Below are 21,366 nucleotides of genomic sequence, written 5' to 3' on the forward strand. Positions count from 1 at the left end.
TACACGTGTATTTTACACTTTACACACAACTCTCAGACGAGAGGGGAAGAGCCATTCATGGGCAGCACATTAAGTTTCCCCTGCTCCGAGCTGGCTATATATTAGCACGGGAGATCCAGTGCCTCCAGGACATCCTCCTGACCGGTTAGGAAGTCCAACACATCGCCAGAAGGCTCCTTCAGACGGAGCTTCCAAAACGGTCTCCACCGTGTTCTAAACATGGCAAAGAAGTCGTCGAGGTCGATATTACTCACCTCTCCCAATCCTGGCCAGCTGAAACCCGGATCTATGGTGGTCATCAGACTGCAAAAGGTTTGCTTTCTACGTTTGTGCTTCTCTGCTAAGAACCAGTATACTTAAGTTACAATTCAGTGTTATTGTTTCTGTTTTACTTTTATTGCAGTGGTACAACTTTAAGTGTTAAGAATGATATGATTACTTAATTAATATACTTCTTACCTATAAGTGAGATGAGGTCTCTTTTCAGTTTTGAGTCTAACGCAAAAGCTAACAGCAAAAGTGTTTTCCAAAGAAAACTATCTTGGTTAGTTCTTAAACTAAGGATATTCTTTCAAGTTATTTAACAAATAACTGAGAATCGTATTCACAGATAAGTTCTAAGAAATGTCCTTTTTGAGTATGAAAAACAAAAGATATCTTGAGACAGGATCTGCCTCGCTGCTTTTCAGTTAAAGATATCCACATCGCACGAGTGACCGCCTATCTTGCGGCGCTCCATGGAGATCATGTACTGGATTTTGGATTGCATCACCATGGCACTGGCCAGTGGCATGTTCCGGATCTGAGCAGCTACGCTGAGTCCGAAGAAGGTGAACTCGTCCTCGCCTCGCATTCCCACTCCCAGGCCACCTCCATTGGTCCGTCCAGCGACCTCACTCTTTTCGGAAAGGGAGCAGGACGTCGACATGGGGAGTGGCATCTGGGCAGGGGCCGAATGAGGAGCTGCACTGATCTCGGCGATCTTGGGCAGCGATGGCGGCGGGGTGGGTGGCTGATCCATGGGCATGGGTGCTGGAAGAACAGTGAACAAGGACGACGGAGTTGGAATCGATGGCATCTCTGGGACAGACAAGTCATCTGGATCCGGCTTGATCTCAGTCTGCATCTTGATGGGCTTCAGCCTGGTGAGACGAATCTGTAGACGCTTCAGCTGCGGAGTGGTTGATGCTTCGAAGTCATTCTGGATGGGGATTACAGAGAAGAAACCAAAACCATAGGTGTGATGAATGATATATTGCATCAAGATTAGTAAGCCATCACAAAAATCGGACGTAAAGCATAATCTTTTATAGTTTTTGGATCTCGAAGCTTATATGGTACGTGATAGAATATCCCTAAGGTGTTCTTTAGAGGTAAACAAAAAATGTGGACAGGATTTACAGGAAGTAAAATGATCTAATTCATCATTACATCATATATGATGTAATTCTTATTGATGGACTACTCAAATAGATTCGATTTATAGAACATCGAAAGATCTATCTTACCGTGTCCAAGAACTCGGCCAGGAATCCGTGGAGTGGGGCAAACCAAGGCGTCTTCGGCTGGTACCCCGAAATGGTTCGGATCTTCTTCAGCTCCTGGTGGTACCCAGTGCGAAGGTTCTTGATCTTCATCTTGACGCCCTGGATGGTCAGGCATGTTTCGTAGGGCTCAATGTCGGCGTTGATCCCCGCCTGAATGCGCCGATAGGCTGCGTTTCTAGCGCGGCGTAAGTAAGGTCGCTTGTTCCAGAGACAAGGTTCCCGGCCGTAAAGCTCGACGAACTTGACGGTACGCTCGTCGGAGAACCGATAGGGAAGCCCGACCATGCCGGGTGGGACCGGATTGGTCATGGCTAGACTCGAAAATGTATCTTTTTCGGCAATGCTTGCTTTCTTCAGAGAACCTGCTCTATGAATATTAGAAGCGGTATGCCTTGCCAAAAAGCAGAAAAGGGAGAAAGCACGAATGATAACCTCGCCGAACAACTGCTGCTCCCCAACTGACGTTGAACATGTTGCTTTCTGCTTTTCTGCTGCTTTGCTCGGCCCCACTCTCGCCCCCTTTGCGCTGTCTCACTCGTCTGATGCTGCTTATGTGATGCTTATGTCTTTGCAAGTCTGCTTTCAAGTGGAAGGCAAAGCACAAACGCCAGGGATTTAGCACTAAAAAACAGCGTGTTTACGAGAATGCTTTTTTAGCACGTAGAACAACTGTACTTCGTAGTTTGAGTGTTTAAAAAAGTTTTAGAGTGCCCTTAAGTTTCTCGAATTTCGGTTTAGGAAAGTTTTCAACGCCCAAAACCCCAAAATAAGCATGTAAACAACCATTTTTCAGGCAATTCCAAAGCAAAAACGAGTGAAAATTTGCTGACGACGTGCTTTGTTGCTTTTGCGTTGCTGCTCGAGAGAGAACAGGAGAGAGAGAAGGCGCAGGTCCGTTATTCGAGTGGCGCTCTTGGAGCCCAGTGGCGGATCCCAGAGGGTTTCGGCTTCGAGCGCCCCAAAAGGGAGTGCTTTAAGCAAAGTGGGAAGTTATTTAATGAAAACAGCACTCCTAATATGTAATAACCCCCGAGAAATATTATCTGGGGCCACTTTTGGAATGAATAATAATCTTTAAAGTCACTAAGCTGGGGGTTTCAAGTTTGTTGTATTTTTTTCTTAACCCCTTCTTTGAAACCCCCAATAAAATCCTGAAAACGCCCCTGCAAAAAACACACAGTCATAATACAGCTGAACTGAAGTTGTCATAGAAATGTATGCTCTCCCATTTGCAACTGGAGACTGGAGAATTGGAGAGGGATCGACAAGTAAGTAGAAATACCGAACTTAACAGCAGCTGTTAATTAACAGCACGCCCTGTGTATCTCGTGTGGTTTTGCGTTAATATTGCATTTCCTCTGGACTCGTATACCATTTTCCCCTAATGCACCCCTCGTGCAATCTGGATGCAGCGGAATGCAGTTTCTGGTTCCCCTCAGGTAGGTCCCATCTTCTTCGTCTGCCTGCTTGTCTTCCCTCTCCCTTCGCCAGCGCCCCTGCCCTCGTCCTGTTCTATCCTTGGCCATTGTGAGCTTGCAACAGCGCGTGACATCGTTATCCTTTGTGCCTCCGGGAGGAAAACTGCAGCGGCAATTCTGGGATCCATTGTTACCGTTTTCGGGGCATTTACGATTTGATTGTGGGAAAATGCATGGCAGCATCTGCCGCCGAATATCGGTTTGAAAAGTAACGGTTATTTCCCTATTAGGATTTGCTAGGAGCCCCGTAAGCTATTTAATCTTTTAAAAAACTGTATTATTATGGGTCATATATTTAAAAATATAGTATTTTAAAAATTAAGATATTATTTTACTTTCTGTTTCAGGACTCAAATAATATTTTGAAATTTTTAAATGTAGTCCTAAAAGTTCTTTATATGATAGCTAGCATTGCCTTTGACTTTTCATCTGATCGAACATATGTAAGGAAAATCGTAATACAAACGAAAAATTCGTCAAGCCAGGAAGAAAGTTTCTCGTACTACAAGTAAACCGAACTGGAGTAATATAGAGTGTCTATAAGGAGTAAAACGAAGCTAAAAAAAATCATTTTTAAATTACTTTACAGCGAGGGTAAGCTTAAAAACTACATAATTTCCAATTTTCAATGGAATACCGATTTAAAAAATATAAGTGTTTGGGTAAAGGTTTTTAAATTTAGTGGCTTACTTGCTGGGTACAAATTTTTGGCGCCATTTTTAAAAAGCGACCCTCGTTCCTTTTGTGGTGTGCGTTCCGTTCGCGGAGAGAGTTTTGCTCTGGCCTGCTTGCAAGTATGCGTATGCAGAAGAAAATTGGATACTGCGAAATGGTTGCAGTGTTTTTTTTTCAGGAACCTTCGGGGAAAATCGCACTTAGTCCGCTTTCCCTACTAGTTAGGTCTAGAATTGTGGCAAAAGCATTTTCCTCCACTCCTGCTTAGCGTTTTATTTGTTTTTACATGCCATTTATCGCCCTCCTCTTTGCTCGTAATCGCGAGAGCACCTCTGCCTCTCTCGCGCTGCCGCGTCGCTGCCGACGCGCTGCGCTGCCAGTCGGCGCTCGCTCTCCCCACTCGCCTTCGTTCTTTTCGTTCCGCCGGCAGACGCGTTCTTCCGTACAGTTCATTTCGAGCCACACAAGCGCAAGGTTGGTTTCCTCTCCTAGTTCCCAGAAATTGTGCAAACACATCCAAAATACACTAATAAGTTGCCAGACCCGTATTCAATAAGTGCCCAGTGAACAGTCGAAATTGCCGTTTTCGCCGTGGAGTTAGTGCTTACCTCTTTCGAGCAGCGCGTGTCTGTACCCCGGAGCAGAGGAAGAGCGGAGAAACCGAATCGTTGCCATTTTGGCTTTGGCTTCTTTCCTTCGCTCGCTGCTTCTTGGGCCTCGCCTCAAAATGGCCGCCGATGTCGCAGTTTTCCCCATTTCGCCCAAAACTTGCCGTTTTCGGCGGAAATTGCTTGTTAGACGCCGCGAAAACGCGCGCTTTTCGCCCCTACTATTTCCTATAAGATATGCGTTTTTGTGCATTTGTTTTTACCCGACATTTAGCGTTTTCTCTTTTAATTCGCCGGTTCGGCGGGAGAGAGAGCGTGCGTCCGCTCTCTGAGAGGGCGCCCCCGCTCTCCGGCTACTTTCTTTGTTAATAATTTGTTTGTTTTGTTTTTTGCTCATGAGGCATTGGAAAACAATAGATTTCCCTCATATCCAGCGGTAAAAGATGTAAGTGTGGTGGGGGAAAGCAAAGGAAACCCAAAAACAAAGCCACGCTCTCGCGAACATCTGCCGCCTTCATTTTTTTGCGCAACTCTGCCGACGCCGCCGCCGACGTCGACTGCGACAGAGCAGAGCGAGTACGTGTGAGAGTGCCGCCTTCCTTCTTGGCAGTCGACGCCAACTCGTTCAGTTTTTTTCGAAGAACAAGCGGCAAAGGTTGGTGAACGGAGCTCTGGAAGCAGATAAAATAAAATGAAATACTTGTTTAATCGACATAAACTCAGTGACAAATGCCAGTGCCAGCAGGCTGCTGGCTAAATAAAACAAATACCCGCTGAGGAGAGAGTGAGAGGTTCCCCCGAGAGTGCTGACCGAACACGTTGAATTGCCCTATTAACTGCCGAAAACCTATTAGAACGGCCCTAATTGGCTGCCAAATAGGAGTTTTCCCAGGAATCAGTACCTCTGAAGGCCACTTCCCAGCATTTTTGAGGTTTTTCTCGGTTTCGTCTCGGTTTTCCTCACATTTTGAGAGCGCGTCGCAGTCTGTACCAGTATAAGGCAGTCATCGCATACAGAAAAAGTGTGTGTTGCCGTTTCGCTGCTTTTCGCACTCGCCAGCGAAACTAGCGGCCCTTTCTGGCCCAGAAGCAGGACCTTTGAGCCCTCCAAACAGTCGCAGTCCCCGAGTCCCCACAATATGGCCCTGTAGAACGCCAATTAACTTCATATTAATTATTAAGTGGCGCGCGTTCGAGCAGATAGAAGAAGCAGCAGGCGCGAGAGAGCAAGCGCGCGCGCGCGCATTTTCGGTTTCTTTCCTGTGCCCTCTCTTCGGAGAGAGCCGAGCGGCCGTAGTAGTGGCATCTCCCTTGCTCCGCCACGGCTCTGCCCCGGTGGTGGCTTGCTGTCCCGCTCTGCCCTGCCGCTGCCTCGCTTTGGTACAGGAACATGGCGCGCTGCTAACGGAAAATGTGCTGCCCATAACATTTTGAATCAAAGTGTTTGGTTTTGGCCCGCAGTACAGTACCCCAGAGTAGTCGTAGGTTATTGGTCAGGGATTTATAATGAATAAGATAATAAAATTAACAGAAAAATGTAGAGATGTATTTGTAACGATGCAAAAAACTGTACTTAACAAGGGCAAACATTCCTGGCACGTAGTGTACTAGCTAAGAGCTCTTTATCATTGTATCTTCCAGGAATATTGTTAAACTAGATCCCTTTTGAGGCATTATTTAAGAGCCTTACAAGGCTTTGTTATAAGGAAGAGTGTATTCCAGCTGTTACCATAGATCTCAACCACATGAATAGAAGTAACTATTCCATTATTATAAACTAATAGGCAGGACAGTACTGCAGATAGGTAGTTCTAGATTGTTACAGATTTATATATAGCTAGCTATAGCTAGGAAGACCTTACTTACATTATATCTAACCCACTTATCCCCTTTTTACTTACAGCCAATAAAACCTAGTGTAACACTTGTTAAATAGTTTCAACAAAACACAAATAACATGTCCGACAAACCGAAACGTCCTCTCTCCGCCTACATGCTGTGGCTCAACAGTGCCCGCGAGTCGATCAAGAGGGAGAACCCCGGCATCAAGGTTACCGAGGTGGCCAAGCGCGGTGGCGAATTATGGAGGGCAATGAAGGACAAGTCGGTAAGTGGTCACAACCCCAGGCAACCCAATAGATCCATACTAACACACTCTGTTTCTCTGCTGACCCCTAGGAGTGGGAGGCCAAGGCTGCCAAGGCCAAGGACGACTACGATCGGGCTGTCAAGGAGTTCGAGGCCAACGGCGGTGGTGGCGGTGCTGCCAACGGCGGAGCCAAGAAGCGCGCGAAACCAGCGAAAAAGGCGTCGAAGAAGAGCAAGAAGGATGAGTCCGAAGAGGACGACGATGATGAGAGCGAGTAGACTGCTCACACATACCCCTAACCATCACCAAGGCACACACCCACAACAATCCAGAAGCAGAACCCCCAAGAACACAAAACACTGGTGGCAACACCACATCTCCCTGCATTTGCATCCACTAAAGTCCCCCTAATATAGAATGCCCAGCCCGATAATCATCAACAAAAGAGATCTGATGAGGTTGCAACTAAAATCACACACACCACACACGAGAGAAGAACAAAAACACGTGAAATAAGCAAAACTGTATTTATACATTTGAATTTAAGTTTATAGTAGAGCGTTTCTCTCATAATACCCCAAAATACAAAGAGAGGACAACCAGCAGGAAAGGAGAAGAATGTGAGGATGTACGTTGAGGAGTTTTTGTTCAGTTTCTGTTCCGCTTCGTTTGAGAAGAACGACTGCGTTTCAGGGATTGAAGAGACGGTCTAGCTTGCATATAAATTTTGTAAAGTAAACGATAAAATAATTCCATTAAAAATAAAAAAAAGATACAAAAATGGCAAATGTTCTCAGTAGTAGGATGAAATCGACTCGATTGTAAGCTGTAGGATCGGGCTGGAGAAAAGAGGGGTGAATATCCACTTCACAGAAAAATACACACGAAAAACAAACAAACAAAACACCGCAAATGAAACAAACGAAATTTCGCTCAGGTCTTTTCGTCATTTTGCATTAAACTTAATGTTTAACGTCTTGTTAGCTAAAGATGTATAGCAGAAGAGGAAACCGGAAGGTAGATGAGACAAGCAGATGTAATTGCATTTAATCGGTAGTTTTAATTGATAACTATACGTATAATTTAATGAGAAAACCAACAAAATAAAATAAATACATTTTTTAAATGCGTTGAAAACGGATCGTCCTTTCTCTTGCTGGGCAAAATAGAAAAACACACTGTTTTGGTACTTTAAACGTTTTATTTTAAATATCGTTATGATTCATGCTACACTCTAAAATGATTCTTTCGTTTCCGGTAGTATGCCAAAGTCAATGCAATGACTTCTGTGGGATTTAGTGAACTATTATGTATTTAACTATTTATCGTATGGGATTATCGCATACAAATACCATCGAGTTCTTGTCCTCGCTTTGGGATTAGATTATCAAGTGTTAACAGATCTACAACAGAAACACAACCCTATAAACAATATCCTCCAATGCCACGGTGTGATGATTCGGTCGAGGGTTGAGATTAAGCTTAAATTTAGATACATGCTCCTTGGGGTGCCAGATCTTACAAATTAAGTATGGGGCCTTGCTTCTTGGGTTTCCACGGCGTACAAAACAGAACGGTGTTGCGCTTATTTATTATCGAGCTTAGACTACGAAGTTGTGTATGGCAAACAAAAACAAGGTCTCTCTCAGAGCCTCTGCACAAAAGAAACGATGAAGTCAAGAAACGAAAGAAGCTGTGTTCCAAAGGGTGTCCGCAGCAGGGTGGTGGTCCTCCTAGCACCCACCGAAGATCTCCGACCATCTCAGAAGCCCGGCCCACGCGCCTAGTTGCGATTCAGCCAGAATATTGTCTTGAGTACGAAGTAGGCCAGGCCCAGACAGTAGACGATCTTCTCCCGCTGCGTGCGCTGCTCGTTGTTGATCTCGATGTTGAGCACCCGGCGGTTCAGCTTGGCCAGCTGGCGCCTCAGATACAGGATCTCCTCGTGGGGCGTCAGCTCGCCCATGGGCGTGCCCTCGCGATGCGCCAGCATCGAGGCATCCAGGTTGTTGTGCTGCTGGTTCAACTGCGAGCGCTTGCTGGCGCTGCCCGTGGTCAACTGGAAGACACAAGCCATTCGAGGATTAGTGGTTTAGATGGGACAGGGATTTATACCATTTCGATTTGTTTGGCTGGGAAAAGTACAGCGAAAGTGGGAAATTTTGGAGAATATTTGTGTTACCAATGTGACAGGTGTAAATTGTGAGATTTAAAAGTTGTAGGTGAGAATGGGGTACCTCTAAAACTACATTCATCCCAAGTTCATAAGAATTCGACGTCTATCCATAAGGAACATATAGTAAAAGTGAAAGACTTCAGTGTATCCTTTGTGAATTTAACTTTTTCGAGTACATTTCTGAAGAATTCCCGGTTCTGAGAGAGCGGTTTTTTGGCTAGTATGTATAATTTGTTTGTCATGGGCAAATAGATTATCGTCCGACAAAAGTAAGAAGTACTTTGCTAGGATATTTCCTAAACATTGCCCCAGTCACAGCAGTTTCTCTATAAACAATCAACATTCAAAAACTCCCCCTAACACGAAATTTCTGTATAGTCAACAAATCATATTTTTCGGTCCGCACAATGACAACCAATCCAATCCTTGCCGAGGTGGACGCGCTTCCCAAGCTGGAGGCGATCATCGGCGCTCTGAAGTGCGAGCAGACGGGTCACATCATGGAGGCGATCCTGCTGTACGAGGAGAGCATCTTCAAGCTGTCCCACATGGCTGAGGCGGAGCCGAGTCGCCGCCAGCTGTGTGGGAAGTACCTGAAGATGTACGAGGCGCGGGCCAGGCAGCTGCGGGACCAGGTCAAGGGTCACCTGCACTCCAGCCGCAGGCTGGACCACATCACCATCGAGCAGGGTGCCAGGGGCCGGAGCTACCAGCGGTTGCTTGGCCCCTACTTGGACGACGGCGTGAGGGAGGCCCACCTCAACGAGCCCCACCTCACGGAGCCGCCCCACTTCAGGAACCTGCTCAACTTTCTGGAAGTGCTGGTCAAGAACTGTCGCTACCTGAAGTACATCCGCCTGACCACGAGGCCCGATGCGGTGGCGCCCAAGAACCAGTTGCAGATGCTGCAGCAGATGAAGGACGACCTGGCCGGCGGCAACATCCAGATGAACTTCCAGATGGACGACAGCCTGCACGACCGCAAGATTGTGCTCAGCTCGGGAGTGGTCATCAAGATTGGCCGAGGCCTGCACTACTTTGAGCCGGCGGAGGGCTCCTACAGCCTGGGCCTGTGCGACTTCGACTTTCGTAAGTGCCTGGCCACCGAGGTGGACATTTGGAAGTGTCGGGCCTTCGCCAAGCGGCTCAAGGATTCGGAGGAGGACGAGTACCAGCCGTCGAAGGAGGACCGGTCGGAGGCGCCTGCCACCTCCAGCGATTAGCAAGAGTGAGAGTGCGATTCCACATGCCCGCTTGGAATTGGGTCAGCCGCCTTATCACGGTAGTAACAGAAATTAATAAAAGCAGCAGGTTGTTAATCTCCCAGCCGATTGAATGGGCGGATCGCTGATCCAGCAAAGGTTATGGAAATGGAGGAGCACAATATGTAAGGGAACTATAGTGATGTTAATAAGCCTATTGCAGTCTTCGACAAATCAGCTCTATCAAATCAAGTGATACTTCAAAGTAACATCTAAAGTTTGCTGATAAGTCCACTTATAGTTTCATGTGGTATCGCGAAACACAATAAATCCCGCAATATTAACTTAAAAGGCAACCACATGGGAAATACCTAAAAGGAACTTTAAAATTAGCAGTGAATAAGCGAATGCTAATGTGTATTTAGATTTTCTTCCATTTAAAGGAAATTCCATCATAAGGAAATGCTATCATTTACAAGGCAACTTCTAGTTTGATTGGATTTACAATCGATTCAAGAACTAGAACCCCTTCAAAGTCGAGTCACTGATAAACCCCGCTGCGTGTTTACTCACCTGGGAGTCCGATTCCACGGAGTTGGTGTCGTTCGCGTGGAATCCCATGCGGGCGACCCCGTTGGCACGCACATACTGGGTGGCCGCATGGCCCTCCTCGTCGTCGGCGTCCTCGTCGAGATCGTGGCCATACAGGTGGTGACCGTTGGCCCGGATGGGCGAGCTCTCCTCGGAGGCCGAGGGGAAGTGGTGATCGGTGAGGGTGATGACGCGCGGCGGCGTCTGGACGCGCACCATTCCGATCGAGGGGTTCTTGGGCAGAATGGAGTTCTCCAGCTGGATTTCCCGCGGCGCCGAGCGCGTCTCCAGGTGCTGGTTGTGGCCGAGCACCACGATTCGGTCCGGCACATTCATGTCGATCTTGTCGTGGTAGTTCCAGGAGCTGATCATGCCGTTCTGGTTGGACAGCAGCAGATCCTCGTCCGAATACTCGCCGGTGGCCTTGATCCGCTTGGGAACCCGCATCCTGTCGTTGATTTCGTGGGCGAACTTGGCCTCATTGTAGAGATCGTCGTCCAGGCCATTGAACATGGGCGTCGGCGATTGGGGGGTCACCATGGCGATGTCCTGGGGCTTCCGCAGATCGGATCCTGTGTCCTTTTCGATTCGCTTGCTTTTCCGCAGCACTTATCTGAGGTTTTCCGTGGGTTTTCCAATTTTTTTCAAGGAGGCGGCCGTGAGAGAGACGTTTTCATAACAAATTAATAACCAGAATTTGGGAAGCGCAACATTTTCGCCTGTTTTGCGTGTGTGTTCGATGTTTCTGCTGCAGTTGGTGTGTTTCGAATGCCTAATACTCACATTGCTCTGGAAAATGACAGGAAAATGTCCGGGAAATCCGTAGTAATTTACAATTTTTCTCCTGCCTTTTGTTATGTGTGTGAGGAGAACGGAGATAGAATGTGCTAAAAAATGCCAGAATGACAAGCACTGTTCTGCTACGCGCCAGTTCTGGCTGTTTTATAGCTAAATTGGCAGAGGTCCAATTAAAATAGTTTAGTTTTAAATTGCGAACTAGTTAGCTTAAAAGAAGTGAATAAATTTAAATAAGTGTATTTGTAACGTTTCGAAGTACGTTTAATTAGTTTTTATTGATTTATTTTAATATCCTTGGCCTAAGAAGATGTTAAATGTTTCTGAAGTACCCTGCTAAACTGTTACTGTTAAGTATGCACAGAGTGCTGTTAGGCGCGAATTCAAATGGTGTGACCAGCTGTCTGGTCTGTCTTTTAATTTCACGATAAACAAATTGCGAAACTTTATGTTTCTGTTAAGCTAGGAAAACCTGAGAAAACCAGAGAGTAACTCAAATACATTTATAAATTTTGGGTATGTGGTAAGCTATTATTAAAATATAAAACTCGCTAACGAGAAAAGTACAATCTGCAATCAGCCATGGATCGTCGCCTGAGGCGCCCGCGCAACAAGGTCGCTGCGCCGCCCCTGCCCCCGCCAGAGCTGGAACCCCACACCCGGCGCTCCAGTTCCCCCGGACCGCCGGTGGACCCACTCGCCATACCGGAACCGGGATCCGTTTCCTCGCTGTCCAGCCTAGAGGTCTCCGAGGTGAGTACTTACGTTGTTCCCCCAACCAAAACCATGTTCACTTTAAAATTGTTTCTGTTCTGACCAATATTGCATCAGTTTATAATATGAGTTTTTAAGTTCCAGTTCTAATCCTCGCATAGGGTCATGCTGTACCTCTTTGGAAAGCTCTTTTCACGCTCTAATACGTTGTTTTTGTTGTTGTTTCTTTTTAGTCAACCTTTCGTTGCAGCGTCGCAAACGTGGACCAAAACAAAGAGAAAATACGGCATATTTTACAGTACTACTACGATAGAGGCGAAAATGCATCCAGAGCCGCCAACAAAATCTGTGCAGTTTATGGACCCGATACAGTGTCCATTTCCACCGCACAACGATGGTTTCAAATCTTTCGTTCTGGTGTTGAGGTGGTCGAAGATGCGCCACGTTCCGGAAGGCCTGTCGTCGAAAATTGCGATAAAATCGCTGAGTTGGTCGAAAGACACCGGCAGAGTAGCAGCCGTAGCATCGCTCGAGAGTTGGGCATGAGTCATCAAACCGTTATAAACCATTTGAAGAAGCTTGGAGCCACTAAGAAGCTAAGCAAGAAAACCTTTAATCTTTGCCTAACAAGATAGTTTATACCTTAAATGGATCGATATTACAAGTATTAATAGACAGCTATTCAGAGTCCTATACAAAGAAAATCAGTTCGTATCCATAGAATCAAATATAAAACTAGGAGCATCTTAGTTAGTTGATAGTTTATAGATGTGCATGTAAATTATTCACTTTTTTATTGCTTAAAAAACCACATCATGTATTTTTGATTATAGCTAAGCTGGTAGAGGCACCATAAAAATCGTTAAGTTTAAATTGTATGTAACGGTTGCGAATTAGTTTATTTTATGTTGCGGATTCATTTAAATTAATAAATTTATAATGTTTTAAAATACGTTTTGTAACTTATTTTGATTTTATTTTAATTACCATGGTCTAACAAAATGTTAAATTTCTTGATACTCTGTTAAAAAGGTACCGTTAACTTCACACAGCGTGCTGTTAAGGCACTCGGTGTGACCATCTGTCTGGTCTGTCTTTAATTTCACGATAAATATTTACCCCCAAAATATCGATATATTGACATTGATATATTTTCACATCCCTACTTTACAACAAAAACTTCCGCAGCCGCCGCCAGACGCGCGTCTTTTTTTAACCAGTGATTTTAACTGAATTTACGGCAATTCATAAGCCGCACAAAGTGAAAAACTACAACTAACCAGCAGCAGCAGTGAGTAATCAAGTTATTAAGTGCCAAAAGTATACAGAACTAAGTTAAACAGCGTTTAAAAAGCAAGCACCAAGCGAGCGAGAGAGAGGGAGAAAGAGAGCGTGCTCTGCCAGCGTCGCTGCCTGCGGAATGTACAGTTGCGGCAGCGACGTCGCTTTTCCTTTCGGCGCGCAAACACAAAAAGAAAATAGAAAAAGTAGAGAAAACATAGAGAAACGCTGAGAAAACTAGGGAAAACCACAGAGTTACTTGAAAACATTTATAGATTGTGTGTATGTTGTAAGCTATTAATAAAATATGGAACCCGCTCACGCGGAAAGCACAGATAGTGACTGACAGTTTCCATCTTGCAGCACGTTTTTCGACCGGAATCAGCCATGGATCGTCGCCTGAGACGCCCGCGCCGCGCGGACGAAGTGTCCAGCGGCCCAGTTCTGCAGCAGTCCGCGCAGCCCAGTCTCCTGCCGGTGACCAGACGGGCTGGATCCATCTCGGCGGCGCCCACCACCGGTCCCGCCACCCGGACACGTGCCTCGCCCTCGCGCAACAAGGTCGCCGCGCCGCCCTCGCCCGAGCTGGGTCCCCGCACCCGGCGCTCCAGCCGCCCCAGGTCTTCGGTGGGGCCGCTCACCGGGTCGGGACCGGGATCCGGTTCCTCGCTGACCATCAAGGCCGCCATCAAGGCTCGCACGCCCATCCGAGAGGTCTCGGAGGTAAGTACCTAGGCAGTTGCCCGCCCAGCAAACCAGTTTTCCTGCACAGAGAAGGAAAAAATGTATATACCTTATCAGCATTACCAGTACTATCAGTTCGTCGCTTCTGTTGCATGTTCACTTTGAAATTAGTATCTTTCTGACCAATATTGCAAGTAATATAAGTCTATAAAATGTGTCTTTTCATTTGGCCAGTAGAAGCATTTTCAGTTTTTTATTTCATGTGCTATACGGATCATTATTACAATCACTTTAAGTTGGCCAAGAACATGTGTACCTTAGTTGGATCGAGTTACAAGTATTAACAGACAGCTATTCAGAGTCCTATACAAATAAAATCAATTCATCAATTATGTTTAATGACCAGCAACGTTTGTGTGTGTTTAAACAGGAGTATTAGTTAGTATTTCATATATGCAAATATAATTCCTTCATTGGGAAGAATATATTTTATATATATTAGAAGTACTTAATAATTTTGTTCTCTTCTGGGGGTATCGGTGTTCTGAGCTGATAAGCATTCCCGAAGTGCTTATCAGCTCAAGGGCCTGCCCTACTATTAAAAGAGAATTTCGGCTGTAGAATTTGTGTTTAACTGCTGATAAGTGTTGTTAATTGCCCAATAAAAATATAAAAAGGAATCAAGTAGCCAGATAGGGTTCTCCGCTTGTCGTAAATCCCAATGGAACTACCTACTAATTCTGATCTTCCCGTTTTTAGGTGCCGTCGCCCGCTCGTCAGACCTCCAGCAGTTTGCCTCTGGCTCTGACCACCAACACATCCAGCGGAGCTCCAAATAAGTCCTTCAACACGACCTCCACGAACAGCGGCAACAACTTCAGCCGAACCACCACGACCAGCACCACCACAACAACCGAGCGCATCGAGATCCGCGCCGAGGGCGAGGGCGAGGTGGACACGGACTCCATTCGCAAGCGCATCACCGAACGACTACGCCGATCGGTGTCCAAGACAATCTCGAATTTAGCTGGAACCCCAGTGACAAACACAGAGGAGGGCAGTCGCTACAGCCGCAGTGTTTCCCGATCTGTATACGACGATGAGAAGTCTTCGAAGCGCAGCTACTCCACGGGCGAGGAGGACATCGACGAGGAGGACGAGGTGGAGGAGGATCAGTTCCGCAGCTTCAATGTCACCAGACAGACGGCCACACCGGTGGAAACTTCCTGTCGCCAGTTGAAAGCTCCCCGCGAATTCGGAGGCTGGCTGGGTGCCTTTCTGCTCTTGTTCCTGCTGCCCACCGCCGTGTACTATCTCAGCTGGAGCTGCACGGCCCGCAATTCCTGTCAGTTCAAGCGCCTTAATCTGGGCATTCTGCTGGATGTGAAATACCTAACACGTCAGGTGTTTCAGCCACAAGTGGTCGGTGCCTTTGCCGCCTACCAGACTGTGGTCTTTCTGCTCGTGGCTCTGCTGCCAGGACGACGGGTTCACCTCACCCGGGAGACCTACAAGTTCAACTGTCTGACAGTTGCTCTCACCCTTTTGATTGCCGGGGGAGTCGCCGAGTATCTGAAGTACCCAGTGGTGACATTCGTCCTGCGTCACTACCTACGTTTCTGCATTTTTGGACTCGTCGGAGCCTTTGTGTGCGCTGCCTGGAGCTACTGGCTGGTGGACAACGCCAAGTACAATGTGCTGCGTCAAACGCTGACGAATGATTACGGCAGGACTGGCAGCTTCGTGGTGGACTACGCTCTGGGCAGACAGCTGAATCCCAAGTGGCTCGGACGCGTGGACTGGAAGCAGTTCCAGTACCGCCTCTCCCTGATCACCACTTTGCTCTATGCCGCCTGCTACATCTACCAGACGCTCGTGTGGCCACAAAAGCCACAGGATGAGGAGCAGGGGGGCTACCTTTACGTGGTCAAATACTATTGGAACAACGTGAACTACGATGCGGGCACCCTGCTCTCGGCCAGTTGTTTGCTGCTCTACGTTCTGGACTCCATCATTTTCGAGCACCACCTGAGCTCGTCCTTTGAGCTGCAGCACGAAGGATACGGCTGCTTGCTGCTTCTGCGCTACGCAGCCACTCCGTATCTGTTGACGGCGGTGACCAAGTATTTCTACGAGCAGCGCATACCCATCACCTGCTGGTATGCCCCCTTGGGAGTGGCTGCTCTGCTCCTCCTGGGACTGCTGGTGAAGCGTTTCAGCTGCGCCTACAAGTACAAGTACCGCGTGAACTCGCAGAGTCCGATCTTCGCCAACATTGAGACCATCCACACGTATCAGGGCAGCCGTCTGCTGCTCAGCGGGATGTGGGGCTGGGTCAGACAGCCCAATTACCTTGGAGACATCCTGGCTTTGCTCGCCCTGGCTGCTCCCGTGGCCCTGCGACCCGCCTGGCCTCCTGTCTTGGGTCTTAGCTTGATCATCCTGCTGCTGCTTCATCGCGCCACCCGAGCGAACGCCAGGAATCAGGCGCGCTATCACTCTTCGTGGCACCGCTACTGCACCCAGGTGCGCAGCTACATCCTGCCCAGGATCTACTAAGGACTCGATTGAGGCACTAGTTGACTTTTTATTTTGTGGCCATTTTTATTTCGATTTCAGTTTGTTTATATTTTGTGTTTCGAATTATATTGATGTATGTATATATATATATAAATACGTATTCATATTGCTCTAGACCATCAATATGCCCCCATACCCACACCCATTCTTTTAAGTACAAAATTTAATTTTACTCTCGCCGACAAACATTTGAGAAAACACTTTCGCACACATTAGCCTAGGTATAAAAGACTCCCAAAACATCTAGATGTACGAACTTATGCGCTTAAGATCTAGACACCTTAAAATATTCAATACCTTATTGATCTATATGGTATGCATATAGGGTTACTTTATAAACTTAAATACGAAATAAAAACCTTAGTTTCTATGCTCTAAAGAAACGCATAACGATACGAGTTATTATTTGGTGAAGGAGGTGAATGTCTTTTGGAAAGTATACTATATTTTAGGGAGATAAGCAGTAAAAATGCGGATTCTTTTGTCCGAAATCCTAAAACCTATTAGGACGTAGGATTATATTGTATAATATCAGCCAACCCTTTAAAAACTTGAAGTTACCTGAGCTAGCATAGTAATTCTCTATAGCAATTCACACTTAAGTGCGTCATTCGAATCTAGATACTAGATAAGCTCTATGAATCGATTTTCACTTGGAACTGGCCAGACTTTAAGGTCGGAGCAGCCCCAAGTGGGTTTCAATTTGAATCAAAATACAAGTTATGATGGGGCATATTTCACGGGGTTGGCCAGAAACTGCGGCTGATGATGATGATGAATGTCAGCCGGCGAATAAAAGAAGTAATTTTGTGTAAAAATACCCGCTCCACCGCCTTTCGGTTGGCCGGACGTACCGCCCGAACTTCTGGGGAGTGGGCGTGCCCCGAAGCCGTTACAACTGTTAATGACATTTACGAATGTTTGCGAGCCACCGAGACTTGGTAGCCCCATCCGTTCATGTGCCCCTGCCCCTCCCCACACACATAATGCCAAAATAATGACGAGGTCTGGGGTTGCACCTCCGAAGGACTTGGCCATGACGTTGCACAGAAAAAAACGCTGAGTTTCTTCTTAATTTGTTATATTTCTTAGAAAAAAATGGTTTGAGTACAAACGGAAATATGAAAACAGTTAATGAAATATTTAATTTTTAATAAATAATAGTAGGTTCTATACTTTAGGAGCTCTGGTTTATTTGGATCTATTGGATTGGATAACAACAAAGCATTTTAAATAATAATAATATCTATAATATTATAAACACCAGACAAACAAACTTGCTATAGAGAATGTAATAGTATCCTTTGTGTTTGGATCATTATCATATATCATATCATATTATCTCCATCATTTAATCCATATACCATTGTTTTTAATATTTGTAATAGTAGCAATCTATTGGAATGATATAAGCATAACTTATTTTGCTTTGTTTAAGTTAAACATTTTTTTCTGTGTAGAATGCCATAGAAAAATGACGCGGAAACTGTCAAAAAAAGTAAGCAAATGGCGGGTGAAAAAATCATGGAAAGCGGCTGGGAAAACCTCAGAGTCGACATTTGCGGTTTGCTATACAAATGACCGCGCCGCCGACTGCCCCGCCCCCTCAACGAAAATTATACAATAATGGCGTCAACATTAGCAAATTGTGCGCTTGTCGCAGTTCCCATTTTGGACATTTTCCTACCCAACGCCACCCCCTGAACCCCCCCTGGTTGTCCTTTAATGAGCGTTTAAATTGGCGGATCCTGGCTTTTGCCTCGCTTTTTGATTGATTGCCCGTGTTTTCTTCCTTTCTTGTGTTTGCGGGAAATGCATAAATGATTTGGCCAAGCATGCAAATTGAATGCTCGCCCGGTTTTTGGAAGCAACAAAAAAGGGAAAAGTATAAGTATTTCTCTCTAATTTAAAGTCAATTACTTTGGGTACATTATATTACAACATATTATAAATGGTATTTAAGCAAGTTAAATTGTGGTTTGAAAATTAATACCTTTAATTCGATTTTTCTGTTACCCACTTTAGTTCTTTTTTTTAAAAGCTTAAACAGGGCTTCCTTTAGTAGCGATTAGTATAAGCCACTACACTCGTTTTAAAGCTCGAGCAAACAAAATGGGAAAGCAAGGAAAAGAAAAACTCGGCTGTAAAATATAAGCAAACACGGGCTATAAATCACGCCTTTTGTCAGCATCAGATAACGTTTGGCATAAATTTAGTTTTAATTGACTTAATGCTTGTACTTTTATCAAATAATTAATTACAGAGCGAAGTGTGGGCAACACCCAGCCACATGACAAGATACTTGGGATCGGGTTACACCTTGGCTGGGTCAAGAAGAAGGAAGTGCTCCTGTAGAGGCGTCTTTCTGTGTATACACACTGGAAGAAATGGAATAGTACGAAATAATATTGGCAAATTGTCTTCAAAGTATACTAAAAGGAATGAATTTATAAAAGTAATTTTAAACAACATGATATAGCTCGGAATTTTATGATTAAAGGTTTAAAGTATAAGATACGATTCTACATTAAAACAAAACATATATTATATTATTTTTAAATTAAAATACTTATAAAAATTCAGAGTAAATTGTAATTCCTGGCATACAGTAAGGTTTTCTATCAGTAGTTGGAAACCTTTTTTAATAGTTCCTACAACTCACTTGGCAGTGGGCGTCGACAGTCTCTGCAGCTAGTTTGTCAAGCAGTTTACTGCAGTTGTTGGCTTGGCGTGGGCGTTTTCCCCCCTTTTCCATTCAATTATCTAGTTTTCTATAAATTCTCTTGGCTGCAGCCTGCAGTGAGCTCGGTGCATTTTGTTGGTTTGTAATTGCCCCATGTCAACAAGTAAGATCGATATCGCTGCCACAATTTCAGTTCTGACAGTCTCGCTTTTGTCGTTGGCCGAGCAATAAAATTGTTATTGATTGTAATTAGGTTTGTAATGGGGTTATTTATGTGTGTCAGCCGTTGTTTATGTACTGCGGTGCACAGTAAGTGCTGACTCCGGGCAAAAGTCCTGATTGATTGATGGCCAGCAAGTAATTGGCTGAAAAACGAGAGCAACTTTTAGCTGCAATTTAAATCAATTTTCGATGGGCCTGTGACTGCAGGCCTCCTCCACAAATAAACAATAATATATGTATAGATAGATCAGTCGTTTATCTTTAAAAACTGATATTTTCAATCAAGGAATAGTACGTTTGTTGTTTTTAATGGTGAGGCTTAGATCTCAGAAATTTCCTTTTCCCTTTTCACGAATTTTTTAATAAGCACAAGGGACATATTTAATTTAAAGACTGGTCCAACCGAAGTATCAGTGACCAGGACTTTTCAAACAATTTATTCAGGGACCTTGAAAAGGGCTTTGGAGAAGTTCTTTGGGGCCACAATGGGCTATGGACAATGGGAAAATAAGACAGGACACCATCCTTTTGTTCGACGGAGTCGCATCCATCTGCATCAGTCCAAAGTTTGCATTTAAATTGGTAATTAACACAAAATGAAAGCGAAAGTGGCAAGAAAAATGCGGGCGAAAGCAGTACAAATACAAAGGCACCAAAACAACAAGATGACATTGAGAAGGGAAAGCGGGGAAAAGCGGAAGCAATCAACCACCCGAGTGATAAGAAATGTGTGGCACAGGAAGTGAAAGCCAGGGGCAGGATATCAGTTCAAAGTGCGAAATTGGCTGTCGAAGCTGGAGACAATCAACGGCACTGCTCAAACTTGAACATTAATGGGAATTAGTGGGAAAAGCCTAAGGTTTATTTGCACAACTTAAATTAAATGTTTTTCAACAACTAAACACAAAAATATAATAATAATATTTCGGAAGATAAGTAATAAAAAAAATTATTAGAATAAAAAGCATTTTTTAAATTCAAACTATAAAATATTGGTTTTACTGCATTTTTAAAAAAAATACTTAAATTTTTGGTTAATGTATTAATTTATTTTAGAGACTTAAAAATATAAAAACCTAATCATTTTCACCTACCAAAAATATTTGAAGTCTCATTAACATGCAAGCTTTTACTTTACTTCACTTAATTTTTTTATAAACTAAAATTAAATTTACAAATTAGAATCCCAGTGAAAGTAATAATTTCGTTGCTTGTACTAAATGCACTCTCTTCATCTTCTTCCACTTTATCATTTCATTAAATCGCAAAATAAATGAAAGAAAGGAAAACAATAAAATAGAAAACGCGGAAATAGTGGCACGTCCTTCCTTCGAACGCTGCCAATTGAATGTAAATAAGAAAGTGACAGCCAAAATGGCGGGAATGAATGGGAAATTCGGGGGGAAAATTCGGAGGGAAGAAGCTAAATCGTGTTGAGCAGGTCATCAAGGACAATCGGCGAACTGATGACTGTTGACAAAAGTGCGAATGAAGCCATCGGACAGGTGACAAGTCATTTACTGCCGTCAATTCCACAAATAGCCTGGCGCAGCAAATGGAATTCCATTATTTGCAATGGAAAAACTCTTAATCTAGGCTTTGTTTTTTAAATGTTCTATTGAAATTATAAAAAAGATGCTAAATGGAATTATGGTAAGAAACTCCAACATTCCTTCCTTCGTAAAAATGTTTATAAAATGGAAAATATCCGTCCAAATAAACCTTTTTTGGTAACTTTAAACCCATAATTGCTGTGGCAAAGTAATGATCAAAGCCAACAGATGATTTCCATCTAAATGAAGTCCCAAACTGAATTTTGATCAACAGGCCACACACAAAAATCGAATTCGGCTCTGGAAATTAAGTTTGTATCTCGTGCTCGACAGAAAGCCAGTTCCTGCATCTCCGGCAACAACAATTAGTGCAATTTCTTGGCCAGAACCAGAACCAGGACGAAAAACCAAGAGCCATTACCTGCTCGACTTGGCCATAAACGTAACGCCCAGCAATGGGATGAGTGAAAAGAATATGCCCAGGCAAA

At 44.6% G+C, this 21,366-nt stretch overlaps 6 protein-coding genes across 10 annotated transcripts; 4 read left to right on the forward strand and 2 right to left on the reverse strand.

Moving 5' to 3' along the window:
* Nucleotides 1-364: 364 nt before the first annotated feature.
* LOC108022560 (uncharacterized) lies at nt 365-2,234 on the reverse strand. The gene is made up of 2 exons (XM_017091556.3): nt 1,509-2,234; nt 365-1,201 (listed from the first exon to the last, which is right to left on the reverse strand). Exons 1-2 carry the CDS (start codon nt 1,854-1,856, stop codon nt 686-688), a joined length of 864 nt encoding a protein of 287 aa, XP_016947045.1. The 5' UTR covers nt 1,857-2,234; the 3' UTR covers nt 365-685.
* Nucleotides 2,235-4,092: 1,858 nt separating this feature from the next.
* LOC108022564 (high mobility group protein D) lies at nt 4,093-7,534 on the forward strand. Of its 2 annotated transcripts, none has more exons than XM_017091562.2 (3): nt 4,093-4,174; nt 6,212-6,415; nt 6,487-7,534. In XM_017091562.2, exons 2-3 carry the CDS (start codon nt 6,266-6,268, stop codon nt 6,673-6,675), a joined length of 339 nt encoding a protein of 112 aa, XP_016947051.1. In that variant the 5' UTR covers nt 4,093-4,174; nt 6,212-6,265; the 3' UTR covers nt 6,676-7,534. The 2 variants fall into 2 exon arrangements, with proteins under 2 accessions (XP_016947051.1, XP_050744069.1); XM_050888112.1 differs by lacking the exon at nt 4,093-4,174 and adding an exon at nt 4,875-4,963.
* Nucleotides 7,535-7,578: 44 nt separating this feature from the next.
* On the reverse strand, nt 7,579-11,254 carry LOC108022562 (transport and Golgi organization protein 11). 2 transcript variants are annotated; one of them, XM_017091558.3, is made up of 3 exons: nt 11,150-11,254; nt 10,349-10,979; nt 7,579-8,456 (listed from the first exon to the last, which is right to left on the reverse strand). In XM_017091558.3, exons 2-3 carry the CDS (start codon nt 10,904-10,906, stop codon nt 8,181-8,183), a joined length of 834 nt encoding a protein of 277 aa, XP_016947047.1. In that variant the 5' UTR covers nt 10,907-10,979; nt 11,150-11,254; the 3' UTR covers nt 7,579-8,180. The 2 variants fall into 2 exon arrangements, with proteins under 2 accessions (XP_016947047.1, XP_016947048.1); XM_017091559.3 differs by lacking the exon at nt 11,150-11,254 and having other exon boundaries at nt 10,349-11,143.
* Nucleotides 8,508-9,892, forward strand: LOC108022563 (MIT domain-containing protein 1). The gene has a single exon (XM_017091560.3). It carries the CDS (start codon nt 8,981-8,983, stop codon nt 9,794-9,796), a length of 816 nt encoding a protein of 271 aa, XP_016947049.1. The 5' UTR covers nt 8,508-8,980; the 3' UTR covers nt 9,797-9,892.
* A 268-nt stretch (nt 11,255-11,522) lies between the features above and the next one.
* On the forward strand, nt 11,523-12,825 carry LOC108022143 (histone-lysine N-methyltransferase SETMAR). Its single transcript, XM_017090985.3, has 3 exons — nt 11,523-11,677; nt 11,742-11,914; nt 12,109-12,825. The coding sequence occupies exons 2-3, from the start codon at nt 11,744-11,746 to the stop codon at nt 12,508-12,510; spliced, it is 573 nt and encodes a 190-aa protein (XP_016946474.1). The 5' UTR covers nt 11,523-11,677; nt 11,742-11,743; the 3' UTR covers nt 12,511-12,825.
* A 225-nt stretch (nt 12,826-13,050) lies between these two features.
* On the forward strand, nt 13,051-16,810 carry LOC108022559 (lamin-B receptor). Of its 3 annotated transcripts, none has more exons than XM_017091553.3 (3): nt 13,051-13,166; nt 13,520-13,879; nt 14,600-16,810. In XM_017091553.3, the coding sequence occupies exons 2-3, from the start codon at nt 13,544-13,546 to the stop codon at nt 16,397-16,399; spliced, it is 2,136 nt and encodes a 711-aa protein (XP_016947042.1). In that variant the 5' UTR covers nt 13,051-13,166; nt 13,520-13,543; the 3' UTR covers nt 16,400-16,810. The 3 variants fall into 3 exon arrangements, with proteins under 3 accessions (XP_016947042.1, XP_016947043.1, XP_016947044.1); XM_017091554.3 differs by lacking the exon at nt 13,051-13,166 and adding an exon at nt 13,250-13,445; XM_017091555.3 differs by lacking the exon at nt 13,051-13,166 and adding an exon at nt 13,250-13,438.
* The last annotated feature ends 4,556 nt before the right edge of the window (nt 16,811-21,366 follow it).

Source organism: Drosophila biarmipes, chromosome 2R (assembly GCF_025231255.1).
Source record: "Drosophila biarmipes strain raj3 chromosome 2R, RU_DBia_V1.1, whole genome shotgun sequence".
NCBI lineage: Eukaryota > Metazoa > Arthropoda > Insecta > Diptera > Drosophilidae > Drosophila > Drosophila biarmipes.

Excerpts from the sequence above, each read along its gene's own strand:
- LOC108022559 (XM_017091553.3), top strand. The coding sequence starts at position 13,544 with ATGGATCGTCGCCTGAGACGCCCGCGCCGCGCGGACGAAGTGTCCAGC. Across the intron at positions 13,880-14,599 it reads CCATCCGAGAGGTCTCGGAG|GTGCCGTCGCCCGCTCGTCA; the intron begins GTAAGTACCTAG and ends TCCCGTTTTTAG.
- LOC108022562 (XM_017091558.3), bottom strand. The coding sequence starts at position 10,906 with ATGGTGACCCCCCAATCGCCGACGCCCATGTTCAATGGCCTGGACGAC. Across the intron at positions 8,457-10,348 it reads CCGTGGAATCGGACTCCCAG|TTGACCACGGGCAGCGCCAG; the intron begins GTGAGTAAACAC and ends TGTGTCTTCCAG.
- LOC108022563 (XM_017091560.3), top strand. The coding sequence starts at position 8,981 with ATGACAACCAATCCAATCCTTGCCGAGGTGGACGCGCTTCCCAAGCTG.
- LOC108022560 (XM_017091556.3), bottom strand. The coding sequence starts at position 1,856 with ATGACCAATCCGGTCCCACCCGGCATGGTCGGGCTTCCCTATCGGTTC. Across the intron at positions 1,202-1,508 it reads TGGCCGAGTTCTTGGACACG|AATGACTTCGAAGCATCAAC; the intron begins GTAAGATAGATC and ends ATCCCCATCCAG.
- LOC108022564 (XM_017091562.2), top strand. The coding sequence starts at position 6,266 with ATGTCCGACAAACCGAAACGTCCTCTCTCCGCCTACATGCTGTGGCTC. Across the intron at positions 6,416-6,486 it reads GGGCAATGAAGGACAAGTCG|GAGTGGGAGGCCAAGGCTGC; the intron begins GTAAGTGGTCAC and ends GCTGACCCCTAG.
- LOC108022143 (XM_017090985.3), top strand. The coding sequence starts at position 11,744 with ATGGATCGTCGCCTGAGGCGCCCGCGCAACAAGGTCGCTGCGCCGCCC. Across the intron at positions 11,915-12,108 it reads CCAGCCTAGAGGTCTCCGAG|TCAACCTTTCGTTGCAGCGT; the intron begins GTGAGTACTTAC and ends GTTTCTTTTTAG.